Genomic DNA, 23,708 nt, shown 5'->3' on the forward strand with positions numbered 1-23,708 from the left:
CTTGAAGAAGAAAAGAAGAAAAAGAAGGAGGAGTAGTATGAAGAGAAGGAGAAGAAAAAGAAGATGAAGATTTGTGAGTTGAGCCTAACCTAGGCTAAAGACCTAGTTTTACAAAAACATAAACAGACAAAAAGAAGAAAACGGCTAAATGGACAGGGTATTAACCTGACTTCTAAATATTTGCTTTTTAGTTTTTGTGATGTGGTCCCTCTATGTAGCCCTTGCTATCTTAGAACTCAATATGTAGAACCTACAGGTTATCTGTCTGCCTCGTCTCCCCAGTGCTAGGATTAAAGCATGCACTACACCAAGCTCTAAATAGATCACTTCTTTCTTTCTCTCTTTCTCTCTCTCTGTTTCTTTTCATTGTGAGCAACAGCTGACAGACTCATTAATTGGTCTAAGTGTGGAGAATACGTAACTGCTAAATACTCAGCTCTAAGTAGGGTGTCTACAACAACCTTTCCAAGGCTGAGGGAACATGACAGAACATGGCTAAAAGAGTTTAAAAGCCGAGGATAGTAAGGAGTGCTGTGAAAAGCTGTCTTCTGGATATGACATGGCAAGTTCACCATTAACCCATACCAGCAGGGGTCACTTGGCACAAGACTGGGGCCATCAACATTCCATCATGGATGGGAGAAGGGCTCATAAGGCCCCACCCTGCCTAAGGAGATAGAGGCAGTAATGGTAGCTGGAGGAGGGGGAATCATATTACTCAGTGGTGTAGCTACTGAAAAATTACCCATGCTCAAGTAAGCAACTCCTAACCAATTATCATGCACATCTAATTAAAGGTACATATATAGACAGTGAAGTAGGATCAAGATGTTGGAAAGGAGTCTGGCAGGAGGCAGAAGGGGCTAAGAAAGGCTAACAGGGGAAATATGATCAAAGTATATTATGTGCATGAAATTGTGAGGTGGTGAGTAAAAAAAGAAAAATAAACCCATTTCCCACTATTTGCTATTATGCTAGGAAACTGATAATCTTCTAGTGGTTTGCTGACAGTTTTTATCTTTACATATCTTCAGTTGGGTCGGGAAGCATTGACGCATACCTTTAATTCCAGCATTCTAGAGGCAGAGGCAGGGGAATCTCTGAATTCAAGGCCTGCCTGATGTACAGAACAAGTTTCAAAACAGCCAGGGACATACAGAGAAACTCAAATGCATATCTTTAACTGGTATACTAAAGGATGAACTCTATCTCAACCAGAAATCCTCAGTATAAATAAGACCAGTGTAGTGAAAATGTTTCAAAATGATCTCACATAAAACTAAAGTTTCTCAAGTGCTATACAAATATCACAAATACTGTGGCTGAATGTAAAATGAAATCAAAAAATTAAAAAAATACAATTTTTTTTACTAGCAGATCAAAACTAATATAAATATAAAGCTAATAAATATTAGAAAGTCCTCTATTTAGAATCTCGTAATTTGTTAACTAACTCACCAACAACTAAAATGAACAGACATTTTCCATGACTAGTAATCAAGACTGTAAAGTGATATTTCTAATTCAAAGCAACCCAAACCTTCTAAGCCTTGAAATCAGTCAGGTGCAATGAACAATTTATTCCAGACCAATTAAAGAGACTGACTTCACTTGCATTCTCCTATGATTCTTCTGGAGACATACACATACATATATATGTATCATTTATATATATTATTTATAATTTGCCACAATCTCTATAGATCTTTCTTATTCTATTTAGAAAAAAGGTATGTTGGTTTAAGACCACCTGCCCACCTGCTGTTTTTAGAATTATTTCTTACTACCCTCCTAACCCAGGACCCCACACTTTAAAACACTTTATTAGCAATTTACCGTGTCTGGGTTTCCTTCCAGGAGAACATTGATGGCTCTGTTGACATCTCCATTGCAGTCGTGTAAAGCAATCACACATTCATCCTGGTTTTTGCCTGTGATATCAATCAACTGAAAGAGAAATGTCAGTCATCATAACTAAGTTTGTACTCGAAAAAAAAGAAGCCAGATGAAGGAAGGAGATACCAGCTACAATTGAATGATACAAGCTTAAAAAGCAAGATATGTAAAACATAATTGTACTTTCAAAAGCAAAACTTTAAGGTCCAGGAAATGGCTCAGCAGGTTAAGGGCACTTGCCACCAAACAAGACATCTTGAGTTCAATTGCTAGGACCTACAGTTAGGAAGAAAAAACCAACTCCCACAAATTATCATGTTGCCTCCACATCACGTACCATAGCATGTACGTATACAAACACATTCAAATGTTAACAAAAGCAAAGTTTTAATATCTGTGGCTTAAGGATGAGGTAAAAAATATTCACAAAGTAATTAAGCATCAAATGGAGAACCAAGTAGAAACACACAAGCTTCTGCTCTACATTGTCATTTTCCACACTTGCTAGATCAAAGGGGCTGAGAATTCAGCTCAGTGGTAAGTATGAACTTAGTAGTCACAAGATTCTGGGTGTATCAGAACACACACACACAGAATAGAGACAAAACTTTTTGGATGAGGTAGCTATTTAAAGGAATGCAATGAAAACAATTAATTAATAGTCTAAACTATCAATGAATGTAATTATTTTTCCTTGTGTGTGTATAAATGTACCCAAATTTCTGTGTAACAGGAATTTGTGGACCACAGCCTATATGTGGAGGTTAGAGGACAGCTTTAGTTATCAGTCCTATACTTCTACCTTGAGACAGTCTCTTTGGTTATTCATCACTCTATACAAAAACTCAAATTCTCCTATCTCCAACTCCCATAATGAGTGCTCCCATGCATGGTTTGCCAGGCTTTATGGGATTCAAAGTCAGATCCTCAAACACTTTCCCCAGTGAGCAATCTCCCTACCCAGAATAATTATATCCAATGTATATACAATTATTCAACATAAGCATCAATGACATTTAATGCCACTTTCACTCTAATATTTTTCTCTTAGCTTACAGAAAGCTAGTGGGATACTCACTTGTTTCACCTTCTCCTCAAAGTCAGCATCATTATGGTCCGAAATCATCTGTGCAAGTCGAATTTGCTCTGCAGTAGCCTAGGAATTGAGATAAAATAAAGAAACCTCAATCAAGAAATTAACTAAGAGGGACCTAAGTAGTAAATCTTTTTCTCTACCACCTCAGCTTTTTAAAAAGCTGGACAGTGGTGGCACACATTTTTAATCCTGGAGGCAGAGACAGTTGGATTTCTGTGAGTTCAAGGCCAGCCTGGTCTACAGATCAGAGTTCTAGAATAGCTAGGACTGTTACATAGAGAAACCCTTTCTCAAAAAAAAAAAAAAAAAAAAAAAAAAAAAAAAAAAAAAAGAAAAAAAGAAAAAGAAAGAAAAGAAAACGAAAAAAGAAAGCAAAAAGCCAAAGCAGTATGCTGCAGATGTAGCTCAGTAGTGAAGCACTTGCCTAGCATGTGTGCAGCTCCACATTCAATTCTCAGCAATGCAAGTTCCCTTGCAAAAAAAAAAAAAAAAAAAAAAAAAAAAAAAAAATCCAAAGGCAGCTTGGTATGATCATTCAAGCCTGTAATCCATTATTTTAGAGGTGAATGAAAGAGCTCAGGGTTGACCTGGACTACAAAGTAAGTTCAAGGCCAGTGTATGATACAACTTTATGAGAATACATACATGAGAATACATACATACATACAAGGCTAGGGAGACAACTCAATGACTACTCAAAACGGTATGGTCAATTCTCAGTACCACAAAAACTTAATCAAAAAAAACTAAACAAAGGAGGGCAGTAGTGATGTACCTCTTTAATCCCAACATTTGAGAGACAGAGGCAGGCAGATCTCTGTTAGTTCAAGACCAGACTGGTCCACAAAGCAAGTTCCAAGACAGTTAGGGTTTTACACTGAGACACTCTGTCTCTAAAAAAAATAAAACCAAATAAAGATCGGTGGTGGCGCATGCCCTTAATCCCAGCACCGTCAGCCTGGTCTACAGTGTGTGCTCCAGGACAGCCAGGGATATGGAAAAACCCTACCTTAAGGAAATAAAATAAGAAATAATGTTAAGACACTTAAACAGAATAGCACATACAAAGTGAAGTTGTGAACTATTTTATAACTCCAGAGAGCAATGAAAATTTTCACCAATGTTCACAGTTTGAGATTTTTATCTTGGAATTACATTACTATTTTGAAATATCTGCCCATTAATTCACATTAATTTGAGTTTTTATTTTATTTTGGTTTTTTTGAGATAGGGTTTCTCTGTGCAACAGTCCTAGGTATCCAAGAACTCTAGCTGACTAGGCTGGCTTCAAACTAACCTGCCTCAGCCTCCCAAGCACTGGGATTAAAGGTGTACAACACCATGCCCAGCAACATTAGTGTATTTATAAAGTCATGTGTAAACAAGGTTCCTATTTCTTCAATCCAATAACAACCACTTACTCCAAATAAGATTTAACCCAAGGATACATTCAATGTATCTTCTGAGTATCCATCATATGTAAAGACACCAGGAATTTTATTCCCAAAGTATTTTTTTGTTTTGATTTTAGTTTTCACAGTCTCACTATGTAGCTCTGGCTATCCTGTAACTAACTTCCTATGTAGATTATACTTAATGTTTTGATTACATGTGTGCAACACTACACACCCAGATAATCATAAGTGAGATTTAAGTGTTATAATTTTACTACAAATTCACTTGGAAAGGCTAGTAAATAAAAAATGTTGAAGAATCACTTGATGGTAGCACACACCTTTATTTAATCCCAGCAATCAGGAGGCAAAGGCAGGCAGATCTCTGAGTTCGAGGTTAGCCTGATCTATAGAGCAAATTCCAGGACAGCCAGGACTAAATCCGGGGGGAAAAAGTTTAAGGGGAGCACTCCTGGTGATACAGACCTCTAATCCCACAATTCATGAGGGTGAAGCATGAATATCACTACACAAGGCCAGTTGAACAATTTTAGTGAAACCCTGTGTCAAGATAAAGGAGCCCAGCTGTGGTGGTGCACACCTTTAAAACCAGGGCAAGAGAAACCCTGTCTCCAAAAAAGGAGGGGAAAACAAGAAAAAGAAAAGGAAGGAAAGGAAGGATTGAATGAATTTGTTCATTTAGAGACAAAAGAGAAATTTTTAAGGAAGCAGATCATAATGACAATATATGTCTAAGTCCACTACATAAAAACTGAGACATAGGAGAATCCAAGTTTGAGGTAAACCTGGAATACATAGTGAATACCAGGACAGCCAGGGCTACATATCAAAACTGGAGAAAAGCCAGGAAAGAGAAAAGGGAAAGGGGGGGAAAGAAAGTTAAGGAGCATATGAGGAAACCTATAGTGTAGCTCAATCAATTTAAGTAACTCATATTGATACCAACACCCATAACACTAGTTATAGAGTTTGTGATTTATACCACATCTAAATCAAATTTAATGCCTAAGGTTAATTTATTTCTATAGAACTTAACTATGCTCTGTGGTTCTCAACCTGTGGGTTGTGCCCCTTTGGGTATGGAATGACCCTTTCACAGTGATCAAATACCAGATACCCAGCATATCAGGTATTTACATTACAATTCATAGCAGTAGCAAAATTACAGTTATGAAATAGCAATGGAAATAATTTTATGGTTGAGATCACCACAACATGGGGAACTGTATTAAAGGGTTACAGCATTAGATAGATTGAAAAGCACTGGTCTATGGTTCCTCTCTTGTTAATTTAGAAGTATTATAATAAAAACCTTAGCGTCTCATGAAAAAGGAAAACTCAAAGAAGGCCTCAAGACCTTAGGAGAAAACAAGAGCATAAGTCAAAATCTTTTAGGGAAAAGGTATCATGACAAATACTGGCTAAAGAAATTGCAATGTAGAACCAGAAAATAAGTAATGTACTACTCAATCAGCTCAGATACCAGAAGGAAAACACTGTTAAAACATACCTAGCACAGTACTCAAAGTGAAGTTCTAAGCCTCATAATAGTAAGCAGCAAAAAAGTAAACATGTTATTTTACAGTATAAACATGTTATATTATCAGGTTTGAAACTAAAAGAGCCAAGAACAAGAATAAGAAACCCAAATAAGAGTCCAAAGCACAGAATGATGCTACATTGCATGGAAACCACTACCAGCTAGCTGCTATTCACACACTACATGTTTATTACCTGTGGCCGCTGCTTGTGCTGTGTCTGGTTTTGGTTTTGAGGTTGTTCCCAGGTTCCCCGGGCTCGGTTAGTGCCCACCGACGTCATCATTTACAGTATATACAAATAACAGTATTTACAAGGAAGAATACTGAAGAGGAAAGAAAGAGAAGGTTACATGTAGGTAAAATGTTTTTAATTCTGTTTTAGCAAAAATTTACCACCAATCACTTTACTTTTCTCAAAGAAACAAACCAAGGAAATTCACCTTTTTTTTTTTTTTTTTTTAATTTTTCTTTTCTCTCTAGTGGGGCTAGGGATCAAACTCAAGCCTTTTTTTTTATATTCTAGGCAAGCAGTCTACCACTGAGCTACATTTTCAACTCAAGATTCACCTCTTGAGAATCTTCTTGAGTTTGTGCTGGCCTCAAACACAATGTAGCAAAGCTGACCTTGAAAATCTAATCTTTCTTCTACTTCCCAAGTGCTGTTAACTACAGGTGTGTGCCACTGAGACATTTTATATTGTTGTTTAAATACGGCTGTTAAACCATTTTTATTCGTGTGCCTCAGTAATAAAATATATGCTTTGCATACATAAGGTCCTAGACTAGATCAACAAACCCTGCATCCAAAAATGTATATAAAGTATGTGTGATGTTTGAAGACACTCTCATTATGTAGCCTTGGTTGGCCTCAAACTCAAGGCAATCCTCCTGCCTCTGCCTTCTAAGTGCTGGCCTATGTGGCTATTTTTAAAAAGATGTTAAAAACATAACAATTTAGTTACTGCTATCTTGCAAATAAGCAAAAACATTATCAATATTAAAAAACTTTCCATACATGTGAAAGTATCTGAAGTGTCTATGACAAAAAAGATAATTAACAAACCCTAGAAAACAAATGCCTTCCAGGAGTTGGGCACAGCACATACCTGTAATCCCAGCACTTGGAAAGCTGACCAGAGAGGATTGCAAATTTGAGGCCAGCCTGGGCAACACAGCAAGATTCTGTCACAAAAAACAGACATGAAAGAAGGTAGGGAAGGAACAGGGAGAGGGGAGGAAGAGAGGAAGAGAGGAAGGAAGGAAGGAAGGAAGGAAGGAAGGAAGGAAGGAAGGAAGGAAGGGAGGGAGGGAAGCCTTCTAGGTTAGTCTATAAATCAAAGAAATTACAACTTATGTTTTAGGAGCTGTGAGCATGGCTCAGTTAAGGGCCTAAGGTCATAACCATTAACAATAGGATAGGAGAAAGCAACATAACCAGCACACATTAAAACAGTAATAGCCTTACCTACCCTGCAACTGTTTGATTTAAGTGGTGTGTGGCTTCTACTACTTGGGAAAAGCTAAGTTCATAACTAGCCTTTCTTTCCAGTTTTAGCTCTTCATGACTCTACTAGGGCATGTGTTAGTCCTAGAATCCATTTCCTAGAAAATTCCAACAGTCTTTTATAGCCTCATCAGTTGGTCTCATACACACTTTCAAGTAAACAGAATGATGATTAGGCTCCCCACTCACCTTAATACAAAGGGAATCCCAAAACTGCCCCCAATCAAATACACCTATCACCAAGTTATATTTAGAAGGGCTTCTAGGAAATGACTTTAAATCTGAGACACTGTTTGCATGATTTCACTCTTTAGAGAAACAGAAAATACAAGAACCTTCCCAAAACTAGAACATAGTTTCTGTCCTTTCTGTCAAGTAAGTGTTCTACTAAATTTAAGTTCCCTTTCTTCATACTGTTTTATAAAGTAATCTCAGCTGCCACTTTGAGTAAACAAAGAAAACATTCATCATCATGATAGAGTGCTCAAAATCAGGTTACTTTTCATTGTTTTACTCCTTTACTTCTTTTTGTTTTTTGGGTTTTTGTTTTTTGTTTTGTTTTTGTTTTTCACTAACAAAACACTATACAGGGTAATTCTAGACTGCCCAGAAGACAATAGATTTTGAGGTTATGAAAGTTCTATAGAAATATGCAAGAACTTCACCTACTTCTTGAATAACAGAGAAAGCAGACTTTCCTGTGGATAAATCCTTCATCAAGTTTTGTCAATAGATTGTACAGGTCTTTGTTTTTTGATGTGGTCACCAAGAACAAAGACTTCAATTACATTCCTTATCACCAATAAAAGGCTTTTTACTTACGTTTTAAAATTAGATGTGGAATAATCAATCCCAACCTACTCCTGAATGGTTTCTACTCCATTATAGTAACAAATTTTGAGAATTATACCATAAACATAAGCTGTAAGACTAGCTGTTTAAATCACTGCACATTATTTTACAAGTTGGATGTAAATATATTACAAAGTCATACTGGAAAACACATAACTACCCAGGAAAAAATCCTTTTAATCACTCTTGTTTTTAATTTTATTCCCCTCTTTGGTAATACTTTGATATGTGAAATTAAGAATATTTTGCCTCCTAATTAATAATAATGAGCAACAGGTCAAAAGTAAATAATCGGGGCAAACCATGTAACGGCACAGAATAGCTTTTTAATAGCAAACAAAGAGTTATTCAGTGGGAGTGAGTGACCATGTTTGTTAACTCTTAAAAAAGTGTAAGTATTTAAGGGAAGTAGGATGAGAAAGAAGTATTGGAAACCGAGAGACCTACAGGAACAAGTAAGGGTTTCAACAAAGAAGTGCCCTTGACTATATTTTGAAAACCAGCTACTTAAAAAAAAATAGCCAGAGAAATGTTACTGAAAAAAATAAACAATAAGTATTTATTGAGTATCTACTAGAGTCCAATACTTCAGGAAATACAAAAGCTTTGTGACTTAGTTGCTGCTCTCAGGGAGCTTACAATCTAATTTGGGAAACAATTCAGACATTCTAAAGTTGGACTGGGATGGGTTAGGCTTACCACCTCTTACAGAGAACTTATTTCTGGATGCTTAGTTGTGTCCCAAAGACCTGTGTCCCATTCCCCAACCAACTTCACTCTAATAAGGAGCCTTCCCAGTTAGGAACACTTAGGGGTAGGGAGCAGTACATTTTGCCCTTCACTGTTTTATACACAGCAGTATCTCCCATTCACAACATAAACAATCATTGGGGTAATCTAATAAAGACAATGGTGTAGGACCACAACACAGTTTTACCAACAGAAACATATCCAAAATGTTTTAATCTCTACTAATGCTGGTTATCAAACCGACCCACATCCCCCTCCCAGCAAGTCACATTGGATATCCCCAAAATGGGAGATGGAGACAAAAAAGGATTTCTCCATTTAATAATCACAGTGAGTCAAAGGCAATAAACAACAAAAACAAAAAAAAAAAAAACACGTTAACAACAAAATCGCCTTTTACTGTGTTTTTCTTTCCACAACATCCAGAGGTGGCTAAATTTTAAGAATCGTGGAAAAAACAGTCTCTTGTTTGTGACATCACTTTGCGCAGCAATTTAGAGACTATCCACCAGGTGAAGGGTCTCAAGAAATTTGGAATTCCATTCCCATTATGAGAAAAAATGACAAATGCCCAGTGATCTAGTGACGTCCCTTGCGTGTAATACAACCCATGGGGGCCTCCATGTCCAGCTTCCCAAATAATAAAATGTCTTGGGTACCCAAAACTACAGTACAGGAAGCTTAAGATAGCAGCAAAAATATATTCCACGATCAGAGTCGTTAAGAATGAAAGCAGGATAATAAGAGGAGCTGACAAAGAGGCTGGAAACGAACAGAGGACAGAAGCCCACGCGCGGAGGATGGGAGGCTCACCCCCCTCCGCGCCACATCAAGAGCCCATGGGGCCATTCGCCTCTACCTCCCACCCGGAACAAATTAATCCTCCGCACCCCAAACTGAGGGCCACATCGGGGGAGTTTAGGGCAGCTCCACCCCATCGACCCCCCCCCCGCCCCCAGACCAGGCCGGATCCGGACCAGAGGCCCATAGAGGATTGGGAAGGGAGGAGGCCTTCTCCATAGACACTGGCCCTCGTAGAGAACCCTACCTCAGACTGGGCCCGGGCCTCGCTCGCCCGCGCTCTTTCTCGCTCTCCCCCTTCAGGCTCTAGCCGCATGCCCCCCCCCCCCCCCGGCTGCCCCAAGCCCCGCCCCGGCCACGCTCCCAAATCGAGGCCCCGGCTCTGGCGCGGCCCAGTAGGCCGCGAACCCAACTATAAACAAAACCTCCGGCTGCCAGCACGGGGGGGGGGAGAAGGGGGGGTTGGACGCCCGGGTTCGCACAACTAGAAGGATGTACAGCGGGAAAACACACGGCGTGGGGGGGGCCTACCGCGGGAAGGGGGGGTACAGAGAGGACAGAGGGAAAGGAGGGAGGGTAAAAGGGGATCGCGGATTTAAAGGGGCCGCGGACAATACCCGGCCCCGCCGCGTTGCCGCTGCCGCCGCCGCCGCCGCCAACGCCGCTGCGCTCCCAACTTTACCTCAGTCTCCTCCACACTGACACCCCGGGCCGCGCCGCCCCTGTCACGTGATATAAGATTCCCTCCTCCCCACCCCCTCCCTCCTTTTCCCTCTCGCGCTCGCGCTCGCGCCTCACCCCTCCCACTTGCCTTCCTGCGTCCCTCAGCACGTGACGCGAAAGGGCCGCGCACGTCACCGTGCGCGCGCCTCCCCGCCACGAAACACAGCTCCGGAGTTCCGCGCGCCCGGCCCACCTCCACCCCCGCCCCCGCCCCGTACGGCTCCTCCTGCATCACGTGACTCCCGGGCGGCCTATGCTTCCTATGCTTCCTCTTACTGGCGTAATTCCGCGTCTCCACACCCCGCTCTCCCAGGTGCCTTTGCGGACGCGAGTCACGTGGCGGGGGTGGAGCGGAAGGTGCTGTGCTTAACTAGCGCCCCCCTCCTCCATGTTTTCTGACCGATTCTAGTTTGGTTTTCCCCCAAAACCAAATGGAAATGGCCGGGTAGCTCCAAGGAACCTAGGGGCCCTGGCTTCCGCTGGGCCTGGACTGACGCGCAAGCGCGACGGGAATATCCTAGCAGGTCTTCGCGGAGAGAGAGGCGATGGCGTCTAGCAGTAACTGGCTGTCCGGAGTGAATGTTGTGCTTGTGATGGCATACGGGAGCCTGGTGAGAAGATTCCCCAGTCCATTCCTGCTGTGGCGTCTATCCCAGGAGAGACCCTCCGAGTCCTGACCTTTTCCCTGACTTCATTCCTCAACCACTTGCTTTGTTTCCTAGCTTTTGATTGTACCCATAGACTGCCTGAGAACTTCAAGTCAAAGCTGCCCGCCCCTGCCTAAGAACCCTCCCTCTTAAATTCTAGGGCCCAGACATCACGCCTCCCCGCTATTAGCCCTGGACCCATCCCCATCCTTAGCGTCCTGGCTTTGCCCCAAGTTTTATCCCACAGTATCCTGCCCGGAGAGCTTGAACTCAGGGATTTTGAATGTTTTTTTTTTTAACTGAGTTATCGTAATTATTAAAGGTGGTTCTAATTTTTTTGGGCAGGTATTTGTACTGCTGTTTATTTTTGTGAAGAGACAAATCATGCGCTTTGCAATGAAATCTAGAAGGGGACCTCATGTCCCCGTGGGACACAATGCTCCCAAGGTAGGTCCTTAGGATGCAATGTAAACATGATTCTTTGAATAGTTAGGCATAAAGAGATTTTCTCTGACTTCACAAGATGACTTTCCTATCCTTTTATGTCCAATTACTTTCATTTTCGCCCTAATAAATTAACAAGTGTTTCATGTTGCTTTATTTTAGCATAATGTTGGGATGGTAGCATTTAGCTCCAGAGCTGTAAGAATAATTGCCTTTACAGACTTTTAAAGATGCCCACAGTGCTTGCCTAGAATGCATAATAGTCTGAGTTTGAACACTGACACTACAAAAAGGAGGAGGGAAAAACATTAATCACTTGGTTCCACCCTTCTTGTCAACCCTAAGGAAGGAAGCAAATTACCTATCTTTTTTTTTTTTTAAAGATTTATTATGTATACAACATTTTGACTGCATGTATTCTTACACACCGGAAGAAGGCACCAGATCTCATTATACATGGTTGTCTGCCACCATGTGGTTGCTGGGAATTGAACTCAGGACATCTGGAAGAGTAGTCAGTGCCCTTAACCTCTGATCCATCTCTCTAGCCCTTAACCTACCTTTTTAATTTTGTTATTTGTGAGACATATATGTGTCCCTGGCTGGCCTTGAACTCACTATGTAACCCAAGATGGCTCTCTCACCATGTAACCTCAAAGAAGTTCTCCTGCCAATACCGTACAAGTGCTGAGATTACTAAAATAATATGCCACACTGGACTACATTAAAAAGTGAATAATCACCAGGCATTGGTGGTGCACACCTTTAGTCCCAGCACTCAGAAGGCAGAGGCAGGCGAATCTCTGTGAGTTCAAGGCCAGCCTAGTCTACAGAGCTAGTTCCAGGACAGCCAAGGCTACACAGAAATCCTGTCTCGGAAAAAAGAAAAGTAAATAATCAGGGCTGGAGAGATGGCTCAGTGGTTAAGAGCAAAGGATCTGAGCAATGGTAGCTCACACTTTCTGCAACTCCTATTCCATGGGATCTGACACCCTCCCACAGACATACATGTAGGCAAAACACCATTACATATAAAATACAAATAAATTATTTTTAAAAAATTATCATGCTGGGTATGGAGATATCCTTTAGTCTCCGCATTCGGGAGGCAGAAGTAGCCTGATCTCTGTATTCAAGGCTAGCCTGGTCTTCAGAGCAAGTTCCAGGATAGCCAGGGCTACACAGAGAAACCCTGTCTCAAAAAAGAAAAAGTAAATAATCATGCCTGTTGTGGTGGTGCACACCTTTTTATTATTATTATTATTTATTCATCAAGCATACAGTGTTCTGTTCACATGCATGAGTGCACACTAGAAGAAGGCATCAGATCCCATTATTGAAGGTTGTGAGCCACCATGTGGTTGCTGGGAATTGAACTTAGGATGTCTGGAAGACAGCCAGCGCTCTTAACCTTCAAGCTATCTCCAGCCTGGTGCACACCTTTAATCCCAGCACTCAGGAGGCAGAGGCAAGCAAATACAGAGCAAGTTCCAGGACTACATAGAAATAATTAAAACAAAAAGTAATCTAGTAGTAATCTTGACTTTCTTAAATGCTTTCCTTCTTTACTTGGCTTTAAGAAAAGTGTCTTCTAATGGAACTTTGTCTCTATGAGAAACCTGTTAGGATATATAACTGCCACCTGACATTGAAACTTAGATTTCAAATCTAATATGCATAAATCCAAAGTCTTGTGTGTGTTTTTGTGGAACCTGAGTGTGGCATCTCTGTCTTCCCCAGTTGCTCGCCATCTTAATTTTGGAGACAGGGTCTTACACTAAGCTTGGAGCTTCCCAGTTTGGATAGCCTGGCTGCCCTGTCCCCATCTCCTTTGAAGTCTTTCTGTTGGTAGTTGGTCGATCTCCTGAATCTTGGTCTAGAGCTAGATACCTACGTAAACATGACACTGAACTTCTAATCCTCCTGCTTCCAGCTCCCAAGTGCAGAATGTTATAGGTATGCACCACCACTCCTGGTTTATTTGGTGCTGGAGATTGAACCCAGGACCTGGTGCATGCTAGACAAGCTCCCTCTCTCAACTGAGATAACATCCCCAATTCTGAACCAGAATCCCTGATACCCATTGCCATCCTCCTCATACTTTTACTTTTTTAGTCTTTCACTTCTTAGTAAAAGACAACTGACTTTACCAACTTTTCTTTTACTCTCCTGTTACCAGCATCAAGCTCTACTTACTGAATTTTATAATTTTACACAAGCTGTCACTGACCAGAAATGGTCTTCACTTGGCTGCCTCATTCATTCCTTTGTGGGTTTTTTGAGAGGATGATCTCTTTAGCCCAGGCTGACCTCTAGAACTCACTGTATAGCCAAAGATGGCCTTGAATTCCTGAATGCTAGAATTAAGGCATGCATGAAAATACCCAGGTCCTTAGCCTAGATTTCAGTTATTTCCTCAAGAGAAGAATACATATTACGTATTTTTTTTTTATTTTGTTTTTTGTTTTTCCAGGATGAGGTTTCTCTATATAATTGCCAGCCCTGGCTGTTCTGGAACTTGCTTTATAGACCAGACTGTCCTCAAACTCACAGAGAGCCTCCTGCCTCTTCCTCACGAGTGCTGGGCTTAAAGGCCTGAAACACCACATCTAACACATATTACATATTTTTTAATTATTTATTTGTATTTTATGTACATTAGTGTTTTGCTTGTATATATGTCTGTGTGAGGGTGTTGGATCCCCTGGAACAGGAGTTACAGGCAGTTGTGAGATACCAGTTGGTGCTGGGAATTGAACCCAGATCCTCTGGAAGAGCAGCCAGTTCTCTTAACCATTGAGCAGTCTCCAGCCCTCATATTACATATTTTAATGCAAGCCTCTTTATATTCTTATGGTACCTTAAATTTCTCATAACAGTGCCACAGTTGTCATTTATGTTGGTTAAAAAGTGCTTCCTTTTTCAATAGACTATAAATCTCAATATTTCTGACACTTTGGCGATGTATCTCAGTGATCACTCACATTAGGTCCTTGTTATTTAGTGAGAAATGGGAAATGGTAGAACTAGTGCTAACACGTTATTTCTTTATTCCTAGAGTATATTCTTTCCTTAACCGGTATTGTTTCCGATGTGCTTATTCTGGCATGGTAGAAAGGCTGAAGGAAGATGCAATGGACTGGAATGTCAACAGTGCTCTTTCCACTTGGCTATATAAAAGGACGCAGGGATTGGTTTCTAACACATGATGACAAATTAAAGCTTAGATATTTAGTAGCTTCTAGACTACATGATGTCAAAGTTCCTTTGACTTAAACATACATATGTATGTGAATATATATGTACATATTGAGAGAGAGAATATCTAAATTCTTATCCACTGGTACTGAAAGTATATATTAATAAGACCACTTGGAAATGGTTGGACATTATGTAATACTAATACATATAGCTGTCTAATCCTTGGCCCAAGATTCTGTCCTAGAATAGAACAAACTTACTTCCTTGGGCTCTGGCATCCCCTAAGGTTAGACGGACTTGAAACTAATAGAGTTGGTTGCTTCTGAATGTGTAAGGACTGACACATTAATTTTTAGTACTTTTTTTTTTCCTTGTCTTGACAAAGTCTTATTCTGTAGCCCTGGCTGGATTGGAACTCAATCTAGCCCACGCTGACCTTGAACTTGAAGCAGCCCTCCTGCTTCTCGAGTCTTTATGGCATACCAGGTGGAATAATCTACAAACTTTTATAGATCATATACATACAAGTTTTCTTATACATTTTTAGAGTGAGTTATAACTTCTCATCGTTCATTTTCTTTCTCAACTCAGGAAGTATTTTGGTTTTTCAAGACAGGGTTTCTCTGTGTAGCTTTGGATCCTATCCTGGAACTCGCTCTGTAGACCAAGCTGGCCTCAAGCTCACAGAGGTTCACATGCCTCTGCCTCCCCAAGTGTCGGGATTAAAGGTGTGTGCCACCACTGCCCCACAGAAAGTTCTTTATAACAATATCCTAAATCAGAAATAATGTTGGTATTCAACCTAAAAAAATTCTGGCAAGTTAAAAGATCTGGCTTAGGGGTTGGTGAGATGGCTCAGTGGTTACGAGCTCTTGTTGTCCAATCATTAGAAGTGGAGTTCTGATCCCTGTACCCTTGTGACCCTTACTCTGAAGGTGACAAAGACTAAAGGATTGATGAGGCTTGCTGAATAGCCTCCATGAGAAAATGCCAGGCCTTGGGTTGGGGCAAGTGTGACAGAGGAAGACATGACATGTGCCCAACCACTCAGGTGCATGTACAACTCACATGCACAGACAAACACACGAGTAAATCTTAAAAAAAGACAGGTAAGGTAGCACGTTCCTTTAATCCCAGCACTCCAGAGGCAGGTAGTTCTCTGTGAATTTGAGATCAGCCTGGTCTACACAGTGGGTTTCAGGGCAACCAAGCTACATAGACTGCATCTCAAAAGTCTAGAGAGAGAGATTTGGCTTTGAGATGTATGTTAGAGAATCCCAAACCCATTCTTAGATTTTATCTTAGTTTACATGCTCTGGACCTGTTACAGATTGTTAGGGAGCAGAATACAAAGTAATGATGCTGTCTTGTTTCCTCTGAATGCACAGGACTTAAAAGAGGAGATCGATATTCGACTATCCAGGGTTCAGGATATCAAATATGAACCCCAGCTCCTTGCAGATGATGATACAAGACTACTGCAGCTTGAAACCCAGGGGAATCAAAGTATGTGACAGGCTCTTACGGATGTTTCAGTGAGGAGATCCACAGCTTTAGAACACCTGTAACAACCATCTGTAGTCCTCAGTTACTGCATATATGCCAGATACAAGGAGGCACTTTGTTAATTTACTGTAATCTTGGGGTATTTTGAGAATAAAAACTGAGACTAGTTTTGTTTTTGTTTTTTTTTTTTTTTTTTTTCAGCAAGTTGCTACAACTATCTGTACAGGATGAAAGCTCTAGATGCCATCCGTGCCTCTGGTAAGTTAGCTAATAAGGGGAACTCTAGAATCTAAACCTGGGGAACAGAATGAGTCGCCTTGTTAAGATTTGTCCTTTGTACATCATGGGATTTCCTAGAGTTTTGAAAGTACTAGATTAAAAGAAATCAGTTTGGGTATCCATCCAGGTGTGGTGGTGCACACCTTTAATCCCACAACTCAGGAGACAGGCAAGCAGATCTCTGTGAGTTAAAAGCTAACCTGGTATACATATGGAGTTCTAGGACATGTAGGGGTAGCTACATATAGAGATGCTGTCTCAAAAGAGATAAATCACCTTGGATAATTAATTATTTGTTGATTTTATTGAGGTAGTTTCTGTCTTAGTAGCCCTGACTGTCTTGGAACGCTCTGTAGACCAGGCTGGCCTCAACAGAGATTCACCTTCCTCTGTCTCCCAGATGCTGGGATGAAGGGGGTGTGCCAACACCACCCACTTGGAAATAGTTACAAGCTCACCATGTTTCCAAGGATGACCTTGCACTTCTGAGCCTCATGCTTCTACCAGTGCTGGATTGTAGGCATTTTGCCCCCACACCCAATTTATTTGGTGCTAAGTATAAACCCAAAGCTTCTGGTATGCTGAATAAGCAAGCAAACAGCTGAACTATATCCCCAGCCCAGTTTATGGTTTCTTTCTTTCCTTTTAGTTTTTATTTGTTGGGGGGAAGGGAGGAAACTGGGTTTGTTTTTTATTTTTAAGGCAGGATTTGGATATTGGCCCTGGAAGGCCTCCAACTCATAGAACTTCACCTGCCTCTGCCTACCCAGTACTGGAATTAAAGGCATGCACCACCACACCCTGTCCTTAATTACTATATTTATGTTGTATGTATTGTGTGCCTGCATGAGTTTTTAGGTACTGTATGTATGCAGGTGGACAAAAGGCTATCGATCCCCTGTGATTGGAATTCTGGGAGGTTGTAAGCCTCTAAACCCAGATCTACTACAAGCACAGTAAGTGCTGTTAACTGCTGAGCTTTCTCTGTAGGCACCGGGTTATGGTTGTGAGGTTTTTTTTGGGTTTTTTTTTTTTTTCTTTTCCCAAGACAAGGTGTAGCTCAGATTGGCTTTGAACTAAGTATCCTTCTGCCTTAGTCTCCCAAACATTGGGATTATAGGTATGTGCCAATACACTACACCTAGCACTTTAATTTGTTTTTAAAAGTTTTTCTACTTAGACATTTAATGAATTGAGTGATAATTGTTTTCCCACAAAAGAATGATAGCATCTGCTTTTCCACAAACTCCACGAAAGACAGTTAATGAATTTTTTTCACATTATGTGACTGCTTATCTATTTTTGGGCTGGAAGGATGGCTCAGAGCTTAAGAGCGCTGGCTGCTCTTCCATAGGACTTGAGTTCAATTCCTAGCAACCACATAGTGGCTTACAACCACCTATAATAACATTTGGTGTCCTGTTCTGGTGAAACACTATCATATCTTAAAGCCAAGATGGCCAAATTGTACAGAATAAAAAGGGTATCAATGCATAGAGCTTAGAATTGTGTAGCTACTGCTCAAATGACCACTTGGGCATAACTGTATTCCTCAGATCTTAATTCTATTAGAAACTGTTTTCAACTCATTCATGTCATTAGATGTAGTATTTTATTAGTATATATTAACTTTGCAAAATAGAGGTTTCAAGGTGATAATGGAAGATATTTTTGTTAGTTTGTTTGCTTTTTGAGACAGGATTTCTCTATAGCCCTGACTGTCCTGGAACTTTCTCTATAGGATAGGCTGGCCACGAACTCACAGAGATCCATCCGTCTGCCTCTGCCTCCAGAAGCAGGGGTGTGTGCTGTCACCACCAGGTTTAATTAGAACTATTTCCAAGTTTGGAAAATTGACTAGAAAACAGGTAGACAAAGTATTATTCTCCTGTTGTCTTCTCAGAGATCCCATTTCATGCTGAAGGCCGGCACCCCTGTTCTTTAATGGGTAAGAATTTCCGCTCCTATTTGCTAGATCTACGAAACACTAGTACTCCTTTCAAGGGTGTACGCAAGGCCCTAATTGATACCCTCCTCGATGGATATGAGACAGCCCGCTATGGGACTGGGGTAAGTTGGACAGTTTTTCCTTCAAAGACCTAAAGGGATGGACCACTCCAAACAAAGAGACTGATTTTTCCTTTCTCTTTCCTAAGGTCTTTGGCCAGAGTGAGTACTTGCGGTATCAGGAAGCCTTGAGTGAGCTGGCCACTGTGTGAGTATGGTGGGGCATGTCAATGATGGCTAGTTAGACATAGAGAAGTACAATAAGGAAAAGGATCACAAGGTCTAGTCCAGCCCACGCTACATAGCAAGACCCTGTCTCTAAACAAAGTAAGTGTAGAAGAATATACAAGTGCTAAACTGTTCTCATAGAACTTACCAAATTAACAAGCAGATATTTTGTGCTACAGGCTAGTAAGAGAAACTTCTACTTTGTATGCATATTTTGATAATTTTTATTTTGTGTTTTGTTTTTTTGTCTAGCCCACTAAAATGTCAAAATGATCTGAGCATAGTGGTGCAGGCCTTTAATACCAGCACTTACTAGGGAGAGGCAGGCAAATCTCTGTGTTTGATAGCAACCTGGTCTACATAGCTAATTACTTGACACCTAGGGCTACATAGAGAAGCTATGTCTCAAAAAAACAAAACAAAAGGTCTGAAGAGATGGCTGAGAGGTTAAGAGTACTAACTGGTCCTGCAGATAGATGACCAGGGTTCAATCCCACCATCCACATGGTATATCACAACCATTTGTAATTTCTGTTACAGTGGGATCTGATGCCTTCTGGCCTCCACAGGAACTTGGCATGTATGTAGTGCACATACATGCAGTCAAGACAGCCATACACAGTAAATAAAAATAAACAAATCTTTAAAAAAGAAAAGTCAAAAATAGTATAACTAGCAAAGGAATGAAGTTTTTTACCACATAAGGATTCCTTCTGTTTTAGAGTCCTCTTTATGTGCCTTGGTCCAATAAAAGTAAGAATCCCACTCAACTTTAACCATATAAAGCAGCATAACCCTGCTTTTTTTTTTTTTTTTTTTTTTTTCCCCTTGCAAGACAGGGATTCTCTGTGTAACAAGGTCTGGCTATCCTGGAACTTAACTTTGTAGACCAGGCTGGCCTTGAACTCACAGAGATCCGCCTGCCTCAGCCTCTCAATTGCTGGGATTTAAGGCATGGGCCACCGCCTGGCTTATAATCCTGTCTTTAAAAAGGAACAGCAATATAAAGACTCTGCTTTTGAGCATTTGTTTGTAGAAGAATATGACTAGTGAATGTTTTAAAATAGTTTCATTATGCCATTTAGGCCAGTTGTAAATTACATTCATGTTGAAAAAGGAAAACCAATCTAGAGCTAGTTACCAAGGTCTGGAGATGAGTGTTTGCCAAACATGAATAAGCCCTGGGCTCAGTCCCTAGTCCTGCATAAAGCTGGCCACAGTAATGCACACTTGAAAGCATAGCACTGAAGGTAGAGATGTGAAGACTAGAGCTTCATAGTAATCCTTGGTTATATAAGGAGCTCAAGGCCACTCTCATGACATGAGACTTGGTTGTAACATCAAATAATAATAATAGTAACAAGACTGGAGAGATGGTTCTGCTGTTAAGAGCACTTACTGGTGGTATTCAAAAGCCAGTACCTACATGGTGGCTCCCAGCCATCTATAACTCAAGTTCCAGGGGATCTGATGCCTTCTGACCTCCTTGGGCACTGAGTGTGCACATGGTTCACATATATAACATGCAAGCAAAACATTCATACATAAAAAATTTAACAGCCATAAAAATAATACCTGGTTTCTACTGTGTTCTTTTGTGTAGAGCAATAATGAAAACAACCACATGTATCTTGCTTACTTTTCTGTTGCTGTGATAATTTACTGTGACCAAAGGCTCAGAGTCCATGGCCATCATGAGGGTTAGCATAGCATAGCAGCAGACAGGCCAGCAGGGCACTGGAGCAGTACTGTAGAGCTAACATCCTGATGCACTAGTACAAGGCAGAGAGAGACTGGGAATGTTGTAAATATTTTGAAAGTGAAAAAGCCCACCTCCAATGTGATGCCACATCTAACAAGGCCACACTTTTTTTTTTTTTGTTTTGGGTTTTTTGTTTGTTTTGTTTATTGCTATTTTGAGACAGAGTTTCTCTGTATAACAGCCCTGGTGGCTCTCCTGGAACTCACTCTGTAGACCAGGCTGTTCTCAGAGATCCATTTGCCTCTGCCTCCCAAGTGCTGGGATTAAAGGTGTGCATCACCACCACCTAGCAAGGCCACACTTTCTAATATCCCCAAAACAGTTCCACCAATGGCCTATGGGGGCCATTCTCATTCAAACCAAAATAAATACAAAGCTAGAAAGAGCATTTATCAGTTAGGCAAGGGGTCTGGAGAGATGGTTTAGTGTTTGTAAGAGTGCTTGCTACTCTTCTAGAGGCCCAAAATTTAGTTCCCAGCATCCATGTCAGACAATTCATAACTGCCAATAACTTAAGCTCCAGAGCATCCAACACTTGTTCTGGCCTCCGAGGGCACATGTGGGTAGCCTACATTCACACCAACACATACACATAAAGCAGAAATAAAAATAAGCCTTTAGAAGCTGGAAAGATGCTTAGCAGTGAAGAGTATCTGACTTCTGTGGAGTACCTGGGTTATTGGCTATCACATTGGATGGCTAAGAGTGACCAGTCCAGGTGATATGATACTAACTTCTGATACCTTTGATACCTTTGGGCTCCTGCACATGTGTGGTGCACATAAACTTGTAGGCACATACACAAATAAAAAAATCTTGAAAGAAGTTAGACAGGAAACCTGTTAAAATTCACTTGAGGCCAGCACGCCTTTAATCCCAACACTTGTGAGGCAAAGGCAGGTAGATCTCTGCAATCAAGGTCAGACTGGTCTACAGAGTGAGTTCCAGGACAGCCAGGACTACACAAAGAAACCCTACAAAAAAGAAAAATCACTTGAAAGATAAATGCTGATGTCATTTATATGATCTAAGTGTCAGACTCAAACAGGATATAGAATAGTAGTTGCTAAGACTTGGGAAGGTAAGAAAGCATTATTTAATCAACATAGACATTAGTTTTGTAAAATGGAAAGCATTTTGAAGATTGGCTATACAACATTGTGATTGTACTTAACAGTATTGAAGCATGTACTTTAAAGTAGTCAAGATGCATTTCCAGCCAGTCATAGTGGCACACACCTTTAATCCCAGTACTGAATCTCTGTTTGAGGCTAGCTAGTCTACAGAGTGAGTTCCAGGATTACATACATAAAGAAACCCTGTCCAGGAAACATTTCCTATGTATTTCATTAGATATTTTCTTAACTAGAGCCAAGTATAATGGCCCACTGCCTGTAAGGCCAGCCTGGTCTGCATAATAAGATCCTTTCTTTCCTTTCTTCCTCCCCACACCCCAAAAAAAGAAAGGAATACGATGGAAATAAGGGCTTTATTTTCCTGTCACACCTAAATTATCAAATGGTTTTAGTATTGAGTTGTTTTAGATATTGTTGTGAGGGTTTTTTTTTTTTTTTGGTGGGGGTGCTCATTTTGTGCCTGTGTGTGTGTACACGCCTATATGCATGTATGCGCACACGCCTATGCACTCATTGGTGTGTAACAGATCTTGTTATATAGACCAGACTGACCTTGATATTTGATGATCTTTCTGCCTGCTGGAATTACAGGTGTGTGCCATTGTTCATACCTTGCTTAGTAACTGGTGAAATACATAACAGACCATTTTAGTTTTACTTATGGGGTGGATTTTTAAGATTTATGTTTTAGTTTTAGTTATGTATAAACATATGCAGAGGTTCTGGCCTGGAGCTAGTTATAGACACCTGACATGGTTCCCAGGAATTGAATTCTGGTCCTCTGGAGGAGCAGTATGTGCTCTTAACCACTAAGCCATCTCTCTAGCCCCTTTCTGATAGTTCCTACTCTGTTCATGTCTTCTGTGTATTCTTCAGGGTCAAAGCACGAATTGGGAGCTCTCAGAGACAGCACCAATCAGCAGCCAAAGACCTAACTCAGTCACCTGAAATGTCGCCAACAACCATCCAGGTCACATACCTCCCTTCCAGTCAGAAGAGCAAACGCCCTAAGCACTTCCTGGAGCTGAAGAGCTTTAAGGACAACTATAACACATTGGAGAGTACTCTGTGATGGAACTGCAGGTGCTACCTGTGCAGCCTTTGAGCTGTCTGGCTCAGCAGGCCCAGACTTTACCAGCCAAAGCTCCTGTTGAGGCCAGAGTTCTTTCAGCTGTGTCTGAAAGGTCATTTCCCCAGCCCTTTCTTAGAGCTGTTTTCAAGTATTGGCTAAGACATCTTTATCTCCCAGCAGCACTTTTTCTGATTTGAATTCAGATGTCATTAATGTTTGTGTCAAAGCCTCCTTGAAGATCTTCACTTGTTTTTGACTGTAATTCATTACCCTGTGCAATGCTATTTAGTCCCAAGTGTAAATTGAGATGTCCTCTATGTCTACCCTGTTGCACTCAGTTGAATAGAAATCTCAGATTTGATTGAAAGAAAAGCCAGGCAGGTCCTCATGAGGAAGAGGGAGGGAGGAAGTGTGTAGAATGTCCTCTGGAATTTTGGTGCTCGATTTAAACCAGGTGTGTTAAGACATGAACACGACTTTCTTGAAGTGGAAGGGTCTGTCCTGCCTTCATCCAATACTGTTGTGACAATTAAAAAGGAATATTATGGTACTTGGTATAACCTATGACAAGATGGTGAGACAATATGAAGTGGCTTTCTCTGTCAGCATATTAGTCTCAGTTTACAAAGTATTTAATAAAATTACAAAAAAAATTTTTTTTTTGTTTTTTCCTTCGGAGATAGGATTTCTCTGTGTAACACTGACTGTCCAGGGACTAGCTTTGTAGACCAGTCTGGCCTCAAACTCACAGAAATCCACTTGCTTCTGCTCCCAGTCCTGTGATTAAAGGAGTATGCCACTACCTCTGACCATGAATCATTTCAATGGGCTTTAAAACAACAATTTGA

The 23,708-nt window shown here is 40.7% G+C and overlaps 2 protein-coding genes across 31 annotated transcripts in view; one reads left to right on the plus strand and one right to left on the minus strand.

Annotated features, from left to right (window-relative positions):
- The window catches only part of Ubap2l (ubiquitin associated protein 2 like), a 54,434-nt gene extending 43,788 nt beyond the window's left edge, over positions 1 to 10,646 (minus strand). For 22 of the 29 annotated variants that reach the window (XR_007835426.1, XM_051198990.1, XM_051198986.1 and 19 more), the window contains exons 1-4: positions 10,473 to 10,613; positions 6,142 to 6,271; positions 2,975 to 3,052; positions 1,837 to 1,947 (exon numbers count right to left, since the gene is read on the minus strand). Coding sequence is in view for 28 of the 29 variants with exons in the window: in XM_051198990.1 (XP_051054947.1) it covers positions 1,837 to 1,947; positions 2,975 to 3,052; positions 6,142 to 6,231 (279 nt within the window). In the remaining variant the exon portion in view is untranslated. Of the gene's footprint in view, positions 1 to 1,836; positions 1,948 to 2,974; positions 3,053 to 6,141; positions 6,272 to 7,054; positions 7,131 to 10,102; positions 10,126 to 10,472 lie in introns of those variants that run through there. The other 7 variants (XM_051198988.1, XM_051198978.1, XM_051198974.1 and 4 more) reach the window with 4 other exon arrangements.
- Positions 10,647 to 10,865: 219 nt separating this feature from the next.
- CUNH1orf43 (chromosome unknown C1orf43 homolog) lies at positions 10,866 to 23,660 on the plus strand. Of its 2 annotated transcripts, XM_051198850.1 has the most exons (7): positions 10,875 to 11,189; positions 11,571 to 11,672; positions 16,259 to 16,376; positions 16,578 to 16,634; positions 18,559 to 18,725; positions 18,812 to 18,870; positions 22,665 to 23,660. In XM_051198850.1, the coding sequence occupies exons 1-7, from the start codon at positions 11,124 to 11,126 to the stop codon at positions 22,858 to 22,860; spliced, it is 765 nt and encodes a 254-aa protein (XP_051054807.1). In that variant the 5' UTR covers positions 10,875 to 11,123; the 3' UTR covers positions 22,861 to 23,660. The 2 variants fall into 2 exon arrangements, with proteins under 2 accessions (XP_051054808.1, XP_051054807.1); XM_051198851.1 differs by lacking the exon at positions 11,571 to 11,672 and having other exon boundaries at positions 10,866 to 11,189.
- The last annotated feature ends 48 nt before the right edge of the window (positions 23,661 to 23,708 follow it).

The sequence above is a fragment of the Phodopus roborovskii genome, unplaced genomic scaffold (genome assembly GCF_943737965.1).
Source record: "Phodopus roborovskii unplaced genomic scaffold, PHOROB, whole genome shotgun sequence".
Taxonomy (NCBI): Eukaryota; Metazoa; Chordata; class Mammalia; order Rodentia; family Cricetidae; genus Phodopus; species Phodopus roborovskii.

Coding starts and splice junctions, on each gene's coding strand:
- CUNH1orf43 (XM_051198850.1), top strand. CDS start 11,124: ATGGCGTCTAGCAGTAACTGGCTGTCCGGAGTGAATGTTGTGCTTGTG. Junction 11,190..11,570: donor TGATGGCATACGGGAGCCTG/GTGAGAAGATTC, acceptor TTTTTTGGGCAG/GTATTTGTACTGCTGTTTAT. Junction 18,871..22,664: donor TTGAGTGAGCTGGCCACTGT/GTGAGTATGGTG, acceptor TGTATTCTTCAG/GGTCAAAGCACGAATTGGGA.